Here is a 14,390-nt window from a genome sequence, read left to right as displayed (position 1 = left end):
AAAAGGAAAAACAGATAAAAAGCCTCATAAACCTCATCTGTCATCGTAACCTCCCCTGAGTGAGCAAAGAGGTCACTGAATGTTCAACTGAGTGTGGTTAGTGGTGCAGCAACTCTCTGGTGGGTCATACTGGACCAGAAAGCAGACAGTCATCTATAGGGAACGTCTGCGTGTTTGCTTTCGTATGATTATCCGTATGCGAACTAGGTCGGCGCAACCAGCTGATACTGTACAATACCAAAACCTTATCGCTGCTGGTAAAGCTCAGCTCTCCGGCCCGCGCTGCGCTATCTCCAGCTGCGAGCTGATGTATGGCCTACATATACTGAGTCCTTGCATGGGAATGCAGCTCTCCTACATGCGTAATCCAAATATTTGCAGCGTAAACATATGAGCCAGAGTGGGAGACATTCCAAGGGAAATTATATGAATCACTGAGTGAGGGGACCTTGACTAAAGCGCCTGCCTTTTGCTACACTTTGGTACATTTTCAAAAGAAGAAACTATTTAGAGTTGAGTCTGTTTAAACCAGAGCTTTTAGGAAGCATCTGACGAAAAGAGCAAATAGACTGACAGCAACAGAGCATGAATGTATTTTGTTGTCATGATGTTCTTACAGCGGCTGGATGGTGAACGCAGCAGCAGCAGCAGCACCTGGATCCAGTCTACGTGCTCAGACTTATTTTGACAGCGCTCACAGCCCGATAAACAATGATGTAGATATGCGCAAGTGGAAGCCTTAAAAAAAAAGATGCTCTGGATTGAAGTCATGCTCATAAAGCGGCTCATGCAGACAGCTGCACTGACAGAATGCGGCTGACGCATCTGGGCTGTTTAATGATGTAAACTGGGCAGGTTTTGTATCATACGTCACAAAAATACACAATAAATCTGAAATCAGAAGATATTTCCCAGCTATGTTACACTACAGGCTCAAATAGAACCGTTCAGGTTGATGCCCAGATTTCCACACACAGTGTAAATACAACTAAAAATCAAACACACACATAAATGTATTACTTTTGTCTGAATGAATGAAAAAAATGCTGCATAAATACTTAACTTTTTGGTTTACTTTCATGAAATACATCATTTGTCCACATAAAGTGTCTGTGAAGATTCTCAGTCATCCAGGTCCTGGTTATTCTCGTAGTTTAATCGTAGTAACTGGACTTGCTTGAGTTTCTTGAAGACTTTGGGGGAGGAGCAACAAACCCCCAGTTGAAACTGAAACTCAGGTGTTAATGGCTCCTTCAGGATATGAGTATGTGGAACTCCCAACTCGTCAGTCAGAACTGATGAAGCCTCTTGGATGAGAGGTGGAACGTCTTCAAGGAATTTAAGTAAGTCCAGTTGTTACGATTAAACTGCGAGAATTGTCCAAATAAACTGCTATATTTGAAGCTATGTTATGAAGCTACCGTGACTTCTGTTTTACGCACTGCAGATGTTTCTTTGCAAATGTTTTTGAGAGTTTGAAGGAGCGACCCAGAGGTTTTAACCAACACTTGGGTAGAATCTGGGACTAGAGACGTCACGGCACTCAGTAGGTAATTTAAGGAATGATTGCATCCTCCTTGTGAACCTCCCACCACTGATGTACATACACAGGTGTGTGGTTTGGTTGGAGGTGTCACACCAGCTAGATGCTCCCATAAGGAGAAAATAACAAATCAGAATTCTTGTTTTTCTACGGTAGCCCCATCAGTAAATCTACTGGAGATACTGGACAATAATAACAACATTACATAATGGCTAATGCAGCTACAACAACATGTCCACTGTAACTTGTTGGGGGGAAAAAAAAACTTATAATAGGTAATAAAGTTTGAGGCAATGATGAGACACAAGTTATCAACAACCAAAAGCCAGGAGGGCAAACGGCCATCTAATGTCACAGACAGAACACTTTAGAAACAAACAGAATTCAAGATGTTAACTTTAAACTGACTAACAGTTGCCTTTGTTACAGCGATGCTCTGGAGGCTATCTTGTTTGGGCTCACACTCATAATATGAGCTGGATGCTGCTCTAAATGATGTCGGGATAGAACACCATGCACGTGTGTGTGGGTGTTAAACAAAACAGTTGAAATACATTCATTTTTTTCTTCTTTTTTTGCATTGAAAACCACTGAATTTCAATGATATTGACTTCCAAATTTCAGCATTCTTATCTCTGACTTCAGCAAAACTGCTTGTGTGCTTCTCCCTATATATTCTGCCTATACAGTCTCAGAGCTTGTTTTTACATACGAGGTTATTGAGAAAGCTGCTGGGAGTCGTCCATATGCAGCAGCAGTGGCTGAGTCACACAAGGATTCCTTACTCACATATAGACTTACAGGTTTCCAAGTCTATTTTCTTCCATTGTAAATAAGGTGGCTGTGTACTGGGCTGTAAGCGCTGCCAAAACATACATAAACATTGATTCCTGTATTTACATCCCACATTTTTGTACCAACTTTATTCTAACTGTTTTGTTAAATATTGCTCCAGTGGCCTCAAAGGCACCATTTCATTTCTGTTTTTTTCTACATACATGTCACTGGTTATCAGCTGTTCTCTTTATTGCATGTTTCTGTCATATTCATATACATTTAAGTTGCTGCGCTTCACCTCATTTGCATGTTTTGCCACTGGCACTAATTAATCAAGAGCAATGAGCGCACAGCTCCGTGTTGTCGTTCGTACCTCCTCCATTTCTGTAGCAGAGGTACGGAAACCTCCAGACGTTGCCCAGGCCCACAGCATAGCCCACGCTGGTGAGGACAAACTCAATCTGGTTGCCCCAGTTCCCTCTCCGCGAGTTTTCATCCTTCTTCACCGGCTCTCCTGGAACTGCTCCGTTCTACAACAAAGACACAGAGGGAGACAGAGGTGACTTCAGGTGACGGCAAAGCGAGTGTGTTCCTGAGATAGTGCTGCTGCAGCAGGTCCAACAACTGCAACCGGGCGCATTAAAAAAAAAAACACCTCATTCACAGGCATAAATCAGGAATGGATGCCGCGGAGGAGAAAAAAAGCGTCCCGAGAGGCCTTATATTTGCCTTCTGTGGCCATTAGATTCCGACGTCGGGTGTATTTAAACTATTACTTCCATCGTAAACTTGAGACAAAGGTAAACAATAAGCATCTTTGGGCGCATGTGGAGCTGAATTATTCATGTGTCACTCTCACGCTCGCAGATATTGAATATATTCTGTGAGACGGCCTCTCCTCCACCCCAGAGTTTGCCATAAGGTGGGCGCGCTGGAGCAGACAGAATGGAAAGTGAAATCAGCGCCTTAAGAAGAGCCGATAAGCATTTGGTCTCGTCGTCCTGATTTCCAGCTTCTCCGCTCCTCTCCTCCCTCCCCTCCATCACTCCATCTGCTGGCATCAGATGGTCCCTCTCTCCTGACCTCCTCTTTAACCTCAGCTGTGTCTGTCAGCCTGTCTATCTGTCTGTCTGTCTGTCTGTCTGTCTGTCTGTGGGCTCACATGAAGGCACTTGTGCTCCAGCAGGAAAAATAAATGCTGCTAATTTATGTGGATCATCTATGCGCTCCTATCGTAAGACGTAAAGATACACACTTTCTAAACGGTCTTTCGCAAACTCTTGGCTATTTAGGACTTTGCTTCAACTCTCAGCAGGACACAGGCCGGATACCAGGGTCTGTACAATAAAGGCAAAATGATCCAGTTGTCTCATTGAAAGATCAGAGGATATACAAAAAGAGAGTTCATCACGCAATTCCTCATAAGCAACAGAAATGTGCAGAGTTAACTACCAAAAATAAGCTCCATATGACTCGTCTGGGCTTTCAGGTTGTCTGATTCGAACATATTAAGGAGAAGAACTGATTTTGTGGGCTGTGTAATAAGGGTGAAGAGCATATTTGCTTTTTGTGATATAAATAGTAGGATGACTGAACCCCAAAACCTGCTGGCAAAGTGTTCTCATTTTTTTAAAATGCCAGAATTACACCGTTTATCACAGCTGGAAACTGTAGGAACAGCAAAGAATCATCAGATTTTCTACTTTGTGATGGTCTGTGAACTAATCATGTGTGACGTATGGCTCTGTCTCAAAAAAAATCACCAAAGCTCATCTTAAAATTATGATCAAAATCACTTGATGTTGCATCTGAAAATCACCTCAGCGCAACTAAGAAGCAATGAGTAACAGCCGTGTGACAATAATTCAGGACATTTCTGTTGAACTGCAGGCTGTGCTCGCATACGTCAGCTAGAAGACAAGTATGAAAACAAATCAAAAATAATCAGTAAAATATCTCTAGTGTAAAGAAACAACTTTTTCCCGAGTAATTAGAAGATAATCGTCCATCTCAGTCTTCTCTCCTGGGTCAATCCATGACACATCAATCAGATCCTCGCCCCTGATTTTTTATCAACACTAACTTTAGTATATTTAATGAATCCATGCAAAGTTGTACCTTCATACAATGAATATTTTCACAGTTACAGGTACTTGAAGTAGTTCTTCCTTAGAAAGATGTCATTCCAAGCTTTTTAAACATTTGAAACAGAATTAATCAGTTTTCTTTTCTTTCTTTTTTTGTAAATAGCATTTTAACACTGTCAGACTGCACACAACACATTGCTGAGTTCTGTTTTGATGGACTTTACAGTGAAAAATGAGTCCACGGGGAGAAACAAAGTGAGAGAAGCAAAAAAACATACAGAAACTGCTCGAGGCTCAGATGGTTAACAGAGTTAGTTTTTCATTCTATTGCTTAGAAATACTCTGTTATTGGGGCGTCGTTATAGCTCACCTGGTTGAGCTGGCGTCCCATGTATAGGGGCTACAGTCCCTGACGCAGCGGTCATGGGTTCGAGTCCCTTTGCTGCAGGTCCTTCCCCCACTTTCCTGTCTCTCTCTCTGCCCTATCTAATAAAGCCCAAAAATATCTTTAAAAAAAGAAATACTCTGTTATCAAAAACAAGAGGGGTCGTCGTGTTGAAGTTTCCTAACTTTGCTTCAAAAGCAAGAAGGTCTTATTTAATTAGGAGTGACTCTGATTTCCTCACTATTGTATAATTAATGTTTTTGGCAGTAATTATGAATTTGTTATTTTGTCGTTTGGAAATGTATATCAACACTCTGGGTCTGACTTATATGAATGAACGGCGTCTTATAAGTGCATGCAGGCTGTGCACAGATGTATGTGCTGTGCGACACCATGGTGAACACGTCATTCATTCCTCCACGCTGCCTATGTTATCTGTGTGTGGCAGAGTCTGCTTTCACAGTCGCATTGAATAGCCTCGTATTTTCAATAAGATTGGCTTTGAATCTGACAGAAATGTGAATACCGGTCATAAATACAGTGCAGGAAACCGCTAATTTTGCTGTAAAAAAAAAAAAAGAAAAAGAAAAAACCTTTGAAACCATTAAATTCTCAAACAGCTTCCTGCCTACAGACAACTTCACCATAAACACAGAACGCGTTGCTTTGCTGCGCCACAAAAGTGAAAGTACTCCACTCCAGCTGCCCATAGCGGACTTTATTATTTATTAGTTTAGGATATTTTGTTCTAATTCTATTAAACTGCTGCAGGACACCAAGTCCTGGGGAGAGCATATTGCACTCCCAATGTGCAAGCAGCGCGCTCATCCCCCTCCCACCCCGACGAACGATCTGCTTCCGAGACCAAGTGAGACATCTTGTGCATCAGCGAAGAAAAATTTGACTGCAAAAACAACAACAACTTCATAAAACAAACAGCTGCCATATTTTCCCCAAAGCTCTGTAGTTTGTCTTTGTGTCTGACTGCGCTCGCATGTTAGGAGGGCAAAACACGGAGCGCTTCTCCAGCATCCTCGACCTTTCGTTGTGCAGGGCCGAAGGCTGCAGGTGGGACAGACAGGAAGATCAGCAAACACGGGCTTTGTTGGCGAGGAGAGGCTCGGAGTGAAACGGCGGTCAGAGCAGTGTGTGAGTAGAAACCTCCAGCGGTGAGCCCGCCGACGCAGCAGGTCGCACATTACGACGCCTCCGTCTGGAGTTGACTTTGGAAGGCAGAGGAGGGTGTGCAGCTGTGTGTGTGTTCTTGTTGCGCCCGGCGCTCAGCTGCACATCCAGTACATCCAACTTCCCCTATCAGCAAACCAGGTGGAGGCCCGCAGAGGACACACACACATGCACAAACACACGCACAAACACACGGGCTGACAGGTTGCGCCGAAGCCCACAACCAGATAAACAAGAGCAGAAACACTGGAAATAGCAACGACCCCAGAATCCTGGGTGTCCACTCTCCAAAAGTCAAGGTGATGTGTTTAAGACGGGCAAGACCACACTGTGTCAACGGCGTAGAGTTTATAGTCAGTGGCACGATCGGTGCAGTTCCAGTTATATATGAAGAGTTCATTTGCAAAACCAGATAACTTCATCTTCACACACCTTCAGAAAACCCACTTTTTCATCGTCTACCTGAGACAATATCAATTATGTTATCTGTATTTTTGTCATTTCTACTGAGTCAAACCCACTCAGCTTCAGTTTGTTTGATGTTATCTCAGCCAAACAAGAAAGAAAGGTTTTCTGAAAATCTACAAAACTGTTTTTGCAAATGAACTCTTGATATTTAGAAAGAAATCAGAGGTGATTATTATTCATCATGAACTACAGCTTCCACTGGACTGAACTGCAATAAGCTGAACCTGATTACTTCTTGTATCCATAAGAGAGCTCTGATAAGCGAAGATGACTTGTAGTAGAGAACAGAACTAACGCTGACACTCTACGTACGATGTCTTCATTTATGTCAATGTACTTCTGACAGTTTCTATCTGTTTCAATCCTTTAGGAGCAGAATGCTGAAGCTTTTTACAAGTGCAACAGCAATCCTCATTCGTCACAATATCCCAAGTAAGGAACAGTTTCGCAATAGGACTGGTACCAACAATGATGCCCACAGTTAATTCATCAGAATTGTTTCAGTTGTCAGAAAATGGTCAAAAATGTTGATTAGTATTTCAGAAAACCAAAGGTGACGTCTTGCTTCTTGCAAAGACATTCAGTTTACTGGCAAGAAATACGAAAATATTCCATTTTAAGAAGCTGGATGAAGAGAATCTAACGTTTTTTTCTTTCCAAACTGATGAATCAATTATCAAAACAGCAGGTGAATAATTTATTGCTGCTGCTTCATTCACCAGTTTAGAAAATCTGTGTATTTGGACTGTATTATTTGATGAAGATCAAAATCACGCTCCTATTTGTACAGTAAATATGAACCTGCAGCCAACAGCTAGTCAGCTTTGAGGAAACAGCTCGTCTGGCTGTTTACTAAACGCAGTGGTGTTGTGGAGGTTTACATGTCAGACTGTTTCTTCACCAGGTGCTTATACTGGTAACCAGCAGACAGCAGCTACTGGCTCCTTTATGATCTGATAGTGTCAGGAAGACTCTGGCCAAGAAATAAAGAAGATGCAGTTTGAGAGGTTCTGGCAGGTTGGGTCGCCACGGACAAGAAATTTGGGTTAACTGTCCCACAAAGATTTGCGATGTATGTTTTAATCTGTTTCTCTGTTTTTATTTTTATTTTATGCCTCTGTTAGTTGTAGATTAGTGCCATTAGCGCAACAAATACAGCAAATCGCCTTCTCCGAGTCACCGGGCTCTCTGTTCCCTCCTGTCCTTTATGTGGCTTCCAACCAAAATGTGCCCACAGCAGAGTTGTTGTGTTTGATTTTGCAACGGACTCAATGACATTAATGTCAATTGATGCTCATCAAAATGCAGTCAGTGGAACATTAGCAGTTAAGCATCCTGAGAGAAACAGTTGGCGCCATTAAACCAAAGCACAAGAAGGGGGGGGACGGAAATGTTGGTGCACGACGTGGAAACTGTGACTGAACCATGTTATGACCGGCCGAATGGCAAAGCAAGAGGACAGAGCTGGTCTAACTGTCTTTGTGCTAAGCTGTGCTAACTTACTGTTGGATGCAAGTTTCACATGAACTGATCAGACGAGAGCTTGGATCAGTGGAAACCTGTGTTTCTTGATAAATTCAGGAAATAAACAGGAAAAATGTTCAAATGACGTGAACTTATCTGGACATCTTCAAAAAAAAAAAGCTCCGACTAAGCAGCTGAAATTTTTGGCTGAGAGAAAATATGTAGAGTAAATTCGCAGGACTTCATCAGAAAATAACAAATATTGAACAGGTGCATCTGAGGTTTGAGTTCACTGCAGATGAACTTGTTGGTAGCTGACTGCAGGCTCGCTCTCAGTAAAAACCAGAGCAGAATCTGCCTACGAAACACCATCTACTGGCCGGACCCTCTGGGTAAAATCTGAACTTTGTGTTTTTCCTGACATCCTTCTCTCCCTTGACTGACCCCAGTGTCTGCCTCTCTCCGCCCAGGTGTTGTAGCCCGTGGTGTTGGCTCCCCGGACCCCCCTGGTCAGTCAGTCAGACTGACTAAACTCCTCTCTCCATATCCCTCCATCCCTCCATTTCTCCATCACGTGCTTCTCGGGGACCATCTGGGCTTTTATATAAGACCACACATGACCCCCACTCCTGCGCCTCTCCTTCTATTCAGTTTGCAACTTTTCTCTTCTTTCCAAGGTCTCTTTGGAGTGACAGCGTTGACTCCGCTGAGGGTGGAAATAAAAGTACCTAAAAAGCAGTCAATTAAAACAGATTTAGCATAAGAACCATTGATTTTAGTGACAGGTTTCAGACTTCTGGAGCAATATTTGGCAGCGATTAACAAGCACTGCCCACATGCGGGTCTTAAATGGCCTTGTGTCATTATTCAAATAACTTAGACAAGAGTTGCATGTGTTGCTTTTCATTTGGGAGGTGAAACAAGATGAACAAGAAGAAATGTACGAACTACTGCTTCCTCTCTTGGAAAACCAGTCAAAGTTCTGTAATCGGAGTTAGAATGACAAGCTCAAGCCAAAGCCAAAACAATACCACAAGAGAATTTCTACAAAAATGACAAGAAACATCAAACACAGCTCAGTTGGTTGACTTACGGTGACGGCAACTCACTAATCAAAAAAAACAAAAGGCTTTTTATAGCAATCACTGCATCCGTGTTGACTAAAAAAAACGATGAGAAGTCTGATTTTAAAGGGACCTTGATCCTCCCTGTCAAACAGCAGACAACAAAAGCAGTGTAAGATAAATGTTGGAATAATGAAGTGAAACCACATAATATACTGTGATTATCAGGACGCTGCCTCATGACGTTTTAGTTCAAAGACGCAGCTTTCCATGCAGAATATTCTCTTAATAGTGCAGCGGTATAGAGATCAGCCTATCAAACACACACCCACTGATCATGCATGAGCTTGCCTTGCAAAAAAAACGCTGCTTGATTGTGGTTGATTGTCTCGGTTTATCAAGGTTTCCTTAATTTCTTGTGGTTTTTTATGGCAAAAGCCAAACAATGCACATGACCTGCAGAATTTTTCACCCTAAGCTGCGAAAGATAACATCCTAAATGTCAATTATTTAGATCCAGTGACACGTTGAACCTATTAGACGCATATGTGATGATGTTATTCAGTGTCAGAGAGGTCAGATTTGTGTCTGCACAATTTGATAGGCTGCATCACTTAACATTTAGCTGACAATGACAACGTGACAGGCGGTATGATAAGCTGACTGCTCAGCACCAAATAAACCAAAAAAACAAAACATGGCTGATAAGTCAGGTTCTGCTTAATTGTTTTTACAGACTGAAATCAAATACTACTTAGTTCTGATTAGCTGTAGTCTGGTTTTATTCAAAGCCTGCATGCCGCTACTGTATATTCAGCACAAACAGTAATTAACTACTTTGTAATTACGATCTCACAGGTTCGAGTCCAACAGTCTGTCGAACAGACAAAATACGAGCCACTAACTCTTCTCTCTGCTGAGCTGATGTTGAAAAGGCTGCCAGCTCAGTGCCTGATGCAAAGAGAAGCGCTGATGTGTGTTGTGCAGGCTCAGACTGGAGGTGACATAAGGTGGGATCAGGGCGATTTACCCAGAAAATGTGCCGCTCTACAAAGACCTGCAGGTGTAATGCGAAGGGAATGAATGCTGTAATGTTTGTAGGATTGGAGGTTGAATGCGTAACACTTCGAAAACTGCTGCTGAGTGTCTCCTGATCAATGAATCCTCTCATGGATGGGATCATGTATAAACGTGACAAGCAGTGACATCATAAGTTAAAGTGAGCTACCGAGATCAACCTCGATCTCAAGCATCACAACCTTGTGCAAACCTGCCATAGATGCGATATTAAATAAATGCAATATAACTTATTGGTTTTGTTCTTAGAGCAGCAGTAATTCAGTTTCATCCCAGCTGCACTTTTCCCCTCCTGTGTTTCCTCTTCGAGCTGCCATCCTCCCAGAGAGAACGCTGTCAGCTCTGCACACACACACGCAGCACTGTGGGACATACACACCGTTTCACACATGCATTTATACACACACACACACACACACACACACACACATCAGACCGTTTTGACAGACAGCAGCACAAACCTTTCAAACCAACGTCTCCTGACAGCTGCAGCCATGTCTGTAAGAGATACTGTCCACTGGAGTGTAGCAAGAACAACAACATTCCTCTAAGCCTATGGAATAACACACACAGACACTTTCTCTGGTTTACTTCTTCTGCATTTTCTCACAAAAACACACGTGAAAGCCTCCTAAACAGCATGAAAACGGTTTGCGAACTGAACGCTTGTGCTTCTCTTATTTTGAAAATCCCCTGTATTATTTCCATCTCTCTCGCACACTTCATTAGTCACAACTCCTCGTACAATTGCGACAAGAAAGCGGTCGGTCGAGTGCCGAGCTCTGCAAAGTCCTGATAATCTCCCCTACAGAATGTGATTTGTTAATATCGTGCAACTGCTTACTGTGCATGTCATTTTCTGTCTGAAAGAATTTTATTTAAAGACACCTCCTGTAGAGCGATGGCATTTTACTGACAGCTCACTGCTCTCGTCCTCTCTCGAGGGGGGGCGCTGCCGTCTCTCTGTGCACGTATGCAACGTTCCCCTCAATCAAATGTTGACTTGCTTGTTAAAGGAAATGTTTATGACCTGGCATTTTATATGGACATGCAATTTCTGTGTAATGTGTATGTTAACAGAAAAAAGGCGGGAAAACCCATATATTCGATAGGATTTTAAAGTGTGATCATTTCTGCACAGTATTATCCTGCTATAAAATGCCAAAAAAGGATGAAAAATGCCAAACATTATTTCCCAAAGCCCAAGATGACGTCCTTAAATGTCTTGTTTTGACCACAAACCACAAATATTCAGTTTATTATCACAGAGGAGGAAAAAAACACACAAAACATTTACATTTAAGAAGCTGCAATTAGAGAATTTTGACATTTTTCTTTCAAAAAATTACTGAAATATGGCCGTCAATGAATTTAATAGTTGACAAGTGCAGTAATGTCGATGACACCAGAGCTCTGTCATACAAAGTGTAGCACACACACACTCGGGTTTCTACAGTCCATACAAAGCTAAATACTGATAATGTCAGTTTATTTACTGTAAAATGTACCGTGCATATCGTTGCCAACTCAGGAGAAAGTCTATATGTGCTCATGTAAAAACAAACGTATTGCATATGTGGTACATTTCAAATATTGGGCCAGCTTCTGTTTTTGCAAGCGGAGACACGCCTGAAGCGTTTGTGTACCTAAAACTTAAAGGTGCAGGCATCAGAATAAAGTAAAAACAACACTCAATCTAAAAAGGTGGTGAATTTGTGCTATAAATGTTTAATAAATCACTTTTGCATAGTAATTTTACGTGTCTAAATCCAGATGTCCCCCCTGCATGTCTCCTGTGTTACAGATGTTTTGGTCAGCCTCTGTGGTCGTGCAGCTGTGCCCTGCAGATCCTGTTATCTGAGCTGAGGACATTCTCTCAGCTCTGTTCTGTAACAAACACTCTATTGTCCATCCACACGCTCCTCCTCATTGTGTTTGAAAATGTTCAACAGAGACAAACACTATTATGTTATGTTGGTAGAGACTGGCGGGACATTCACATCAGTGCATTGACCCATCCTTTATGCCCATTATTAGACTTTCTAATGAGTCTAGTTTTAATTATGGAAAACAATTACCACACATCTGCAGGAATAATTATTACCAGTTCAAATCATTTTGGATGTGAGTAGACTGTAGACACTACAGGATTGGACGAAGATGCAGCTTGATTGTGGTGCAGATTCTTTTTATAAAAGAAGTTTAGCCAACTTATCCCAAGTATGTATGTCGGATTTAACTGGGGTCATGCTGGTTGGATACATACAGTGTGATAACTTAAATTATACCAATGCATCATATTCTGTAATTTCCTCTTGCTTGTACCAGCGGGACAGAAAGACCACACTGGATCTAAAACATTCACCGTTTTGGAACAAGCATGTGTACCCTCAAACAAACTGTATGATGTAACATGCTACCACGTGACACTCATCTGTTACTGTTAAAACACACATCAATGAGCTGCGGTTATTCGGCATCATGAACTCGCAAACTGATGTGTGATGTTGAGCGAGGATGGAGATGGACGGAGGGGGAAAGAGAAAGGGATGAAAAGAGGTGACATGCAAGGGACACAATTGTCCAAAAGGAGCACGTCGTATAAAAGAAGCAGACATAGCCGCTGTGATGTCACCCATTGATTCGCGGGCTACAATTTGTATTTTTGTGAACGTACTTGGATGAGAGGGTAGTAACTTGTCAATCATCGGGCACGCCATTGTAATACATACCCTGCTTTACTGTCTATTTTAATCTAAAAGGGACCATAACTTACAAAATGAACATTGTGCTGTACTAAAGGAGTCTGGGAACTAGTGTTTGAGACCATAAACCAATCAGGAAAATGCTCTAAGGGGTAATAAATCAAGCACAAGTACAGTCACTTTCTCACTGACTTCTATATAGTCAGACTTATTTTTAGCGTCGCCCCCTGCTGGCCGTTTTAAAGAAAGCAGGTTTGAGGCACTTGAAGCCAATGTGGACCAACACTCAAAATAAAGTAATAAATTGCTTTCCCAATACACAATGTGTATTTTGAGTATTTTGTAGTACTCTGAAGTCTGCTGAAGGTAATCACAGCGTAGGCCTTCTATATTTTTTATTTATTTAACCTTTATTTAACCAGGAAAAACACATTGAGATTAAAAACCTCTTTTACAAGCGCGTCCTGTAAAAAAGGCGTCCTGGTGTCCTATATTGAGAGTTACAGAATATAAATACGTTAGTGTTTAGATGAGGGATGTCCGACATTGGCTTTTTTGCCAATATCCAATATCGTCCAGCTGTCAATTTCCAATTCCAATATCAACCGATACAGATACCAATATATGTTTATTACTGCAGCCGCACTTGTTTACACACTTCAGGACACAGTTTGATGTCGTCATCATTTGGTAAATCGGTAAATCCAGGCATTATTTTATCGGTTTTCATTATATTATATTGACAGATATTACATTTTATGCCAATATCGGACATCCCTAGTTGAGCTAGATGACAAAATCACCTTCAAACACAATAAAGACAGTCTTAAGATACTATAACAAGTCCATTTTTTGTGAATTTTCCTGTATTTTGTAGGTGAAACATTGTTGAAGCTGTTTCTCTGTTATGGATTAAGGTTGGTGTAATTTATAGAGGATCTTCTGGCTCCACTCTAAAGCCTTGTTCATCATTCTGCCCTCGGGTTTATTACCAGTGATGCTGATAGTACTCATCGCTGCATCTTGCACGGAAAAGCTGGATATTCTCTATCTGGAAGACGTGCCGGGCATATGTTATTGTTTATCTATAAATCCTCATTAGAGAGGCTGCCGTCTTACATCACTTCTATACTAGACTGGGACTCGGGGCCATTTCGAACTGATCTAATGACTGCTTCTTCGCTGCAAGTCCCCTCAAGTCTGCTTGGACGGTCTGCTTTTAGTTGTTATGCTACAACCACCTGGAACTCTTCATGAGGCACCCGAAAAATTAATGATTTGGTAAACCTTGGTAGATTTAAATTCATGATCACGCAGCTTGTTTGATCTATCTCTCTGATCTCGATCTGTTAATTAAGCGTACTTGTGTGTTGATGTATTTTATCATTTTCTTTTATCTTGTACCTTTTATTATTGCGTCATTTTAACGTGCTGCTCCACATCGTTGTAAATGAGGGGCATCCTAATGATTTTATAAGGTTAAATAAAGTTAAACAAATGCGTGGACATTTTCTGCTTAAAAATACCCATCGTCTGATGGCGATTCAGCTGCGGATGAGAGATGCAATATTTTCTACCTCGCCGAGTGTTTGACAAAACCAGCTGCAGCCAACCACGTGCGCCACATTCACACAA

General features: G+C 41.7%; 1 protein-coding gene across 1 annotated transcript in view; it reads right to left on the bottom strand.

Annotated features, from left to right (window-relative positions):
- The window catches only part of slc6a9 (solute carrier family 6 member 9), a 65,189-nt gene that overhangs the window by 15,183 nt on the left and 35,616 nt on the right, over positions 1–14,390 (bottom strand). The window contains exon 2 of the mRNA XM_008302388.1: positions 2,694–2,850. Coding sequence (XP_008300610.1) covers positions 2,694–2,850 — 157 coding nt within the window. The remainder of the gene's footprint in view (positions 1–2,693; positions 2,851–14,390) is intronic.

The sequence above is a fragment of the Stegastes partitus genome, unplaced genomic scaffold, assembly GCF_000690725.1.
Source record: "Stegastes partitus isolate 25-593 unplaced genomic scaffold, Stegastes_partitus-1.0.2 Scaffold1805, whole genome shotgun sequence".
Taxonomy (NCBI): domain Eukaryota; kingdom Metazoa; phylum Chordata; class Actinopteri; family Pomacentridae; genus Stegastes; species Stegastes partitus.
The sequence above is the reverse complement of the archived record's forward strand: the minus strand, read 5'-3'. Positions and strand labels throughout refer to the sequence as shown.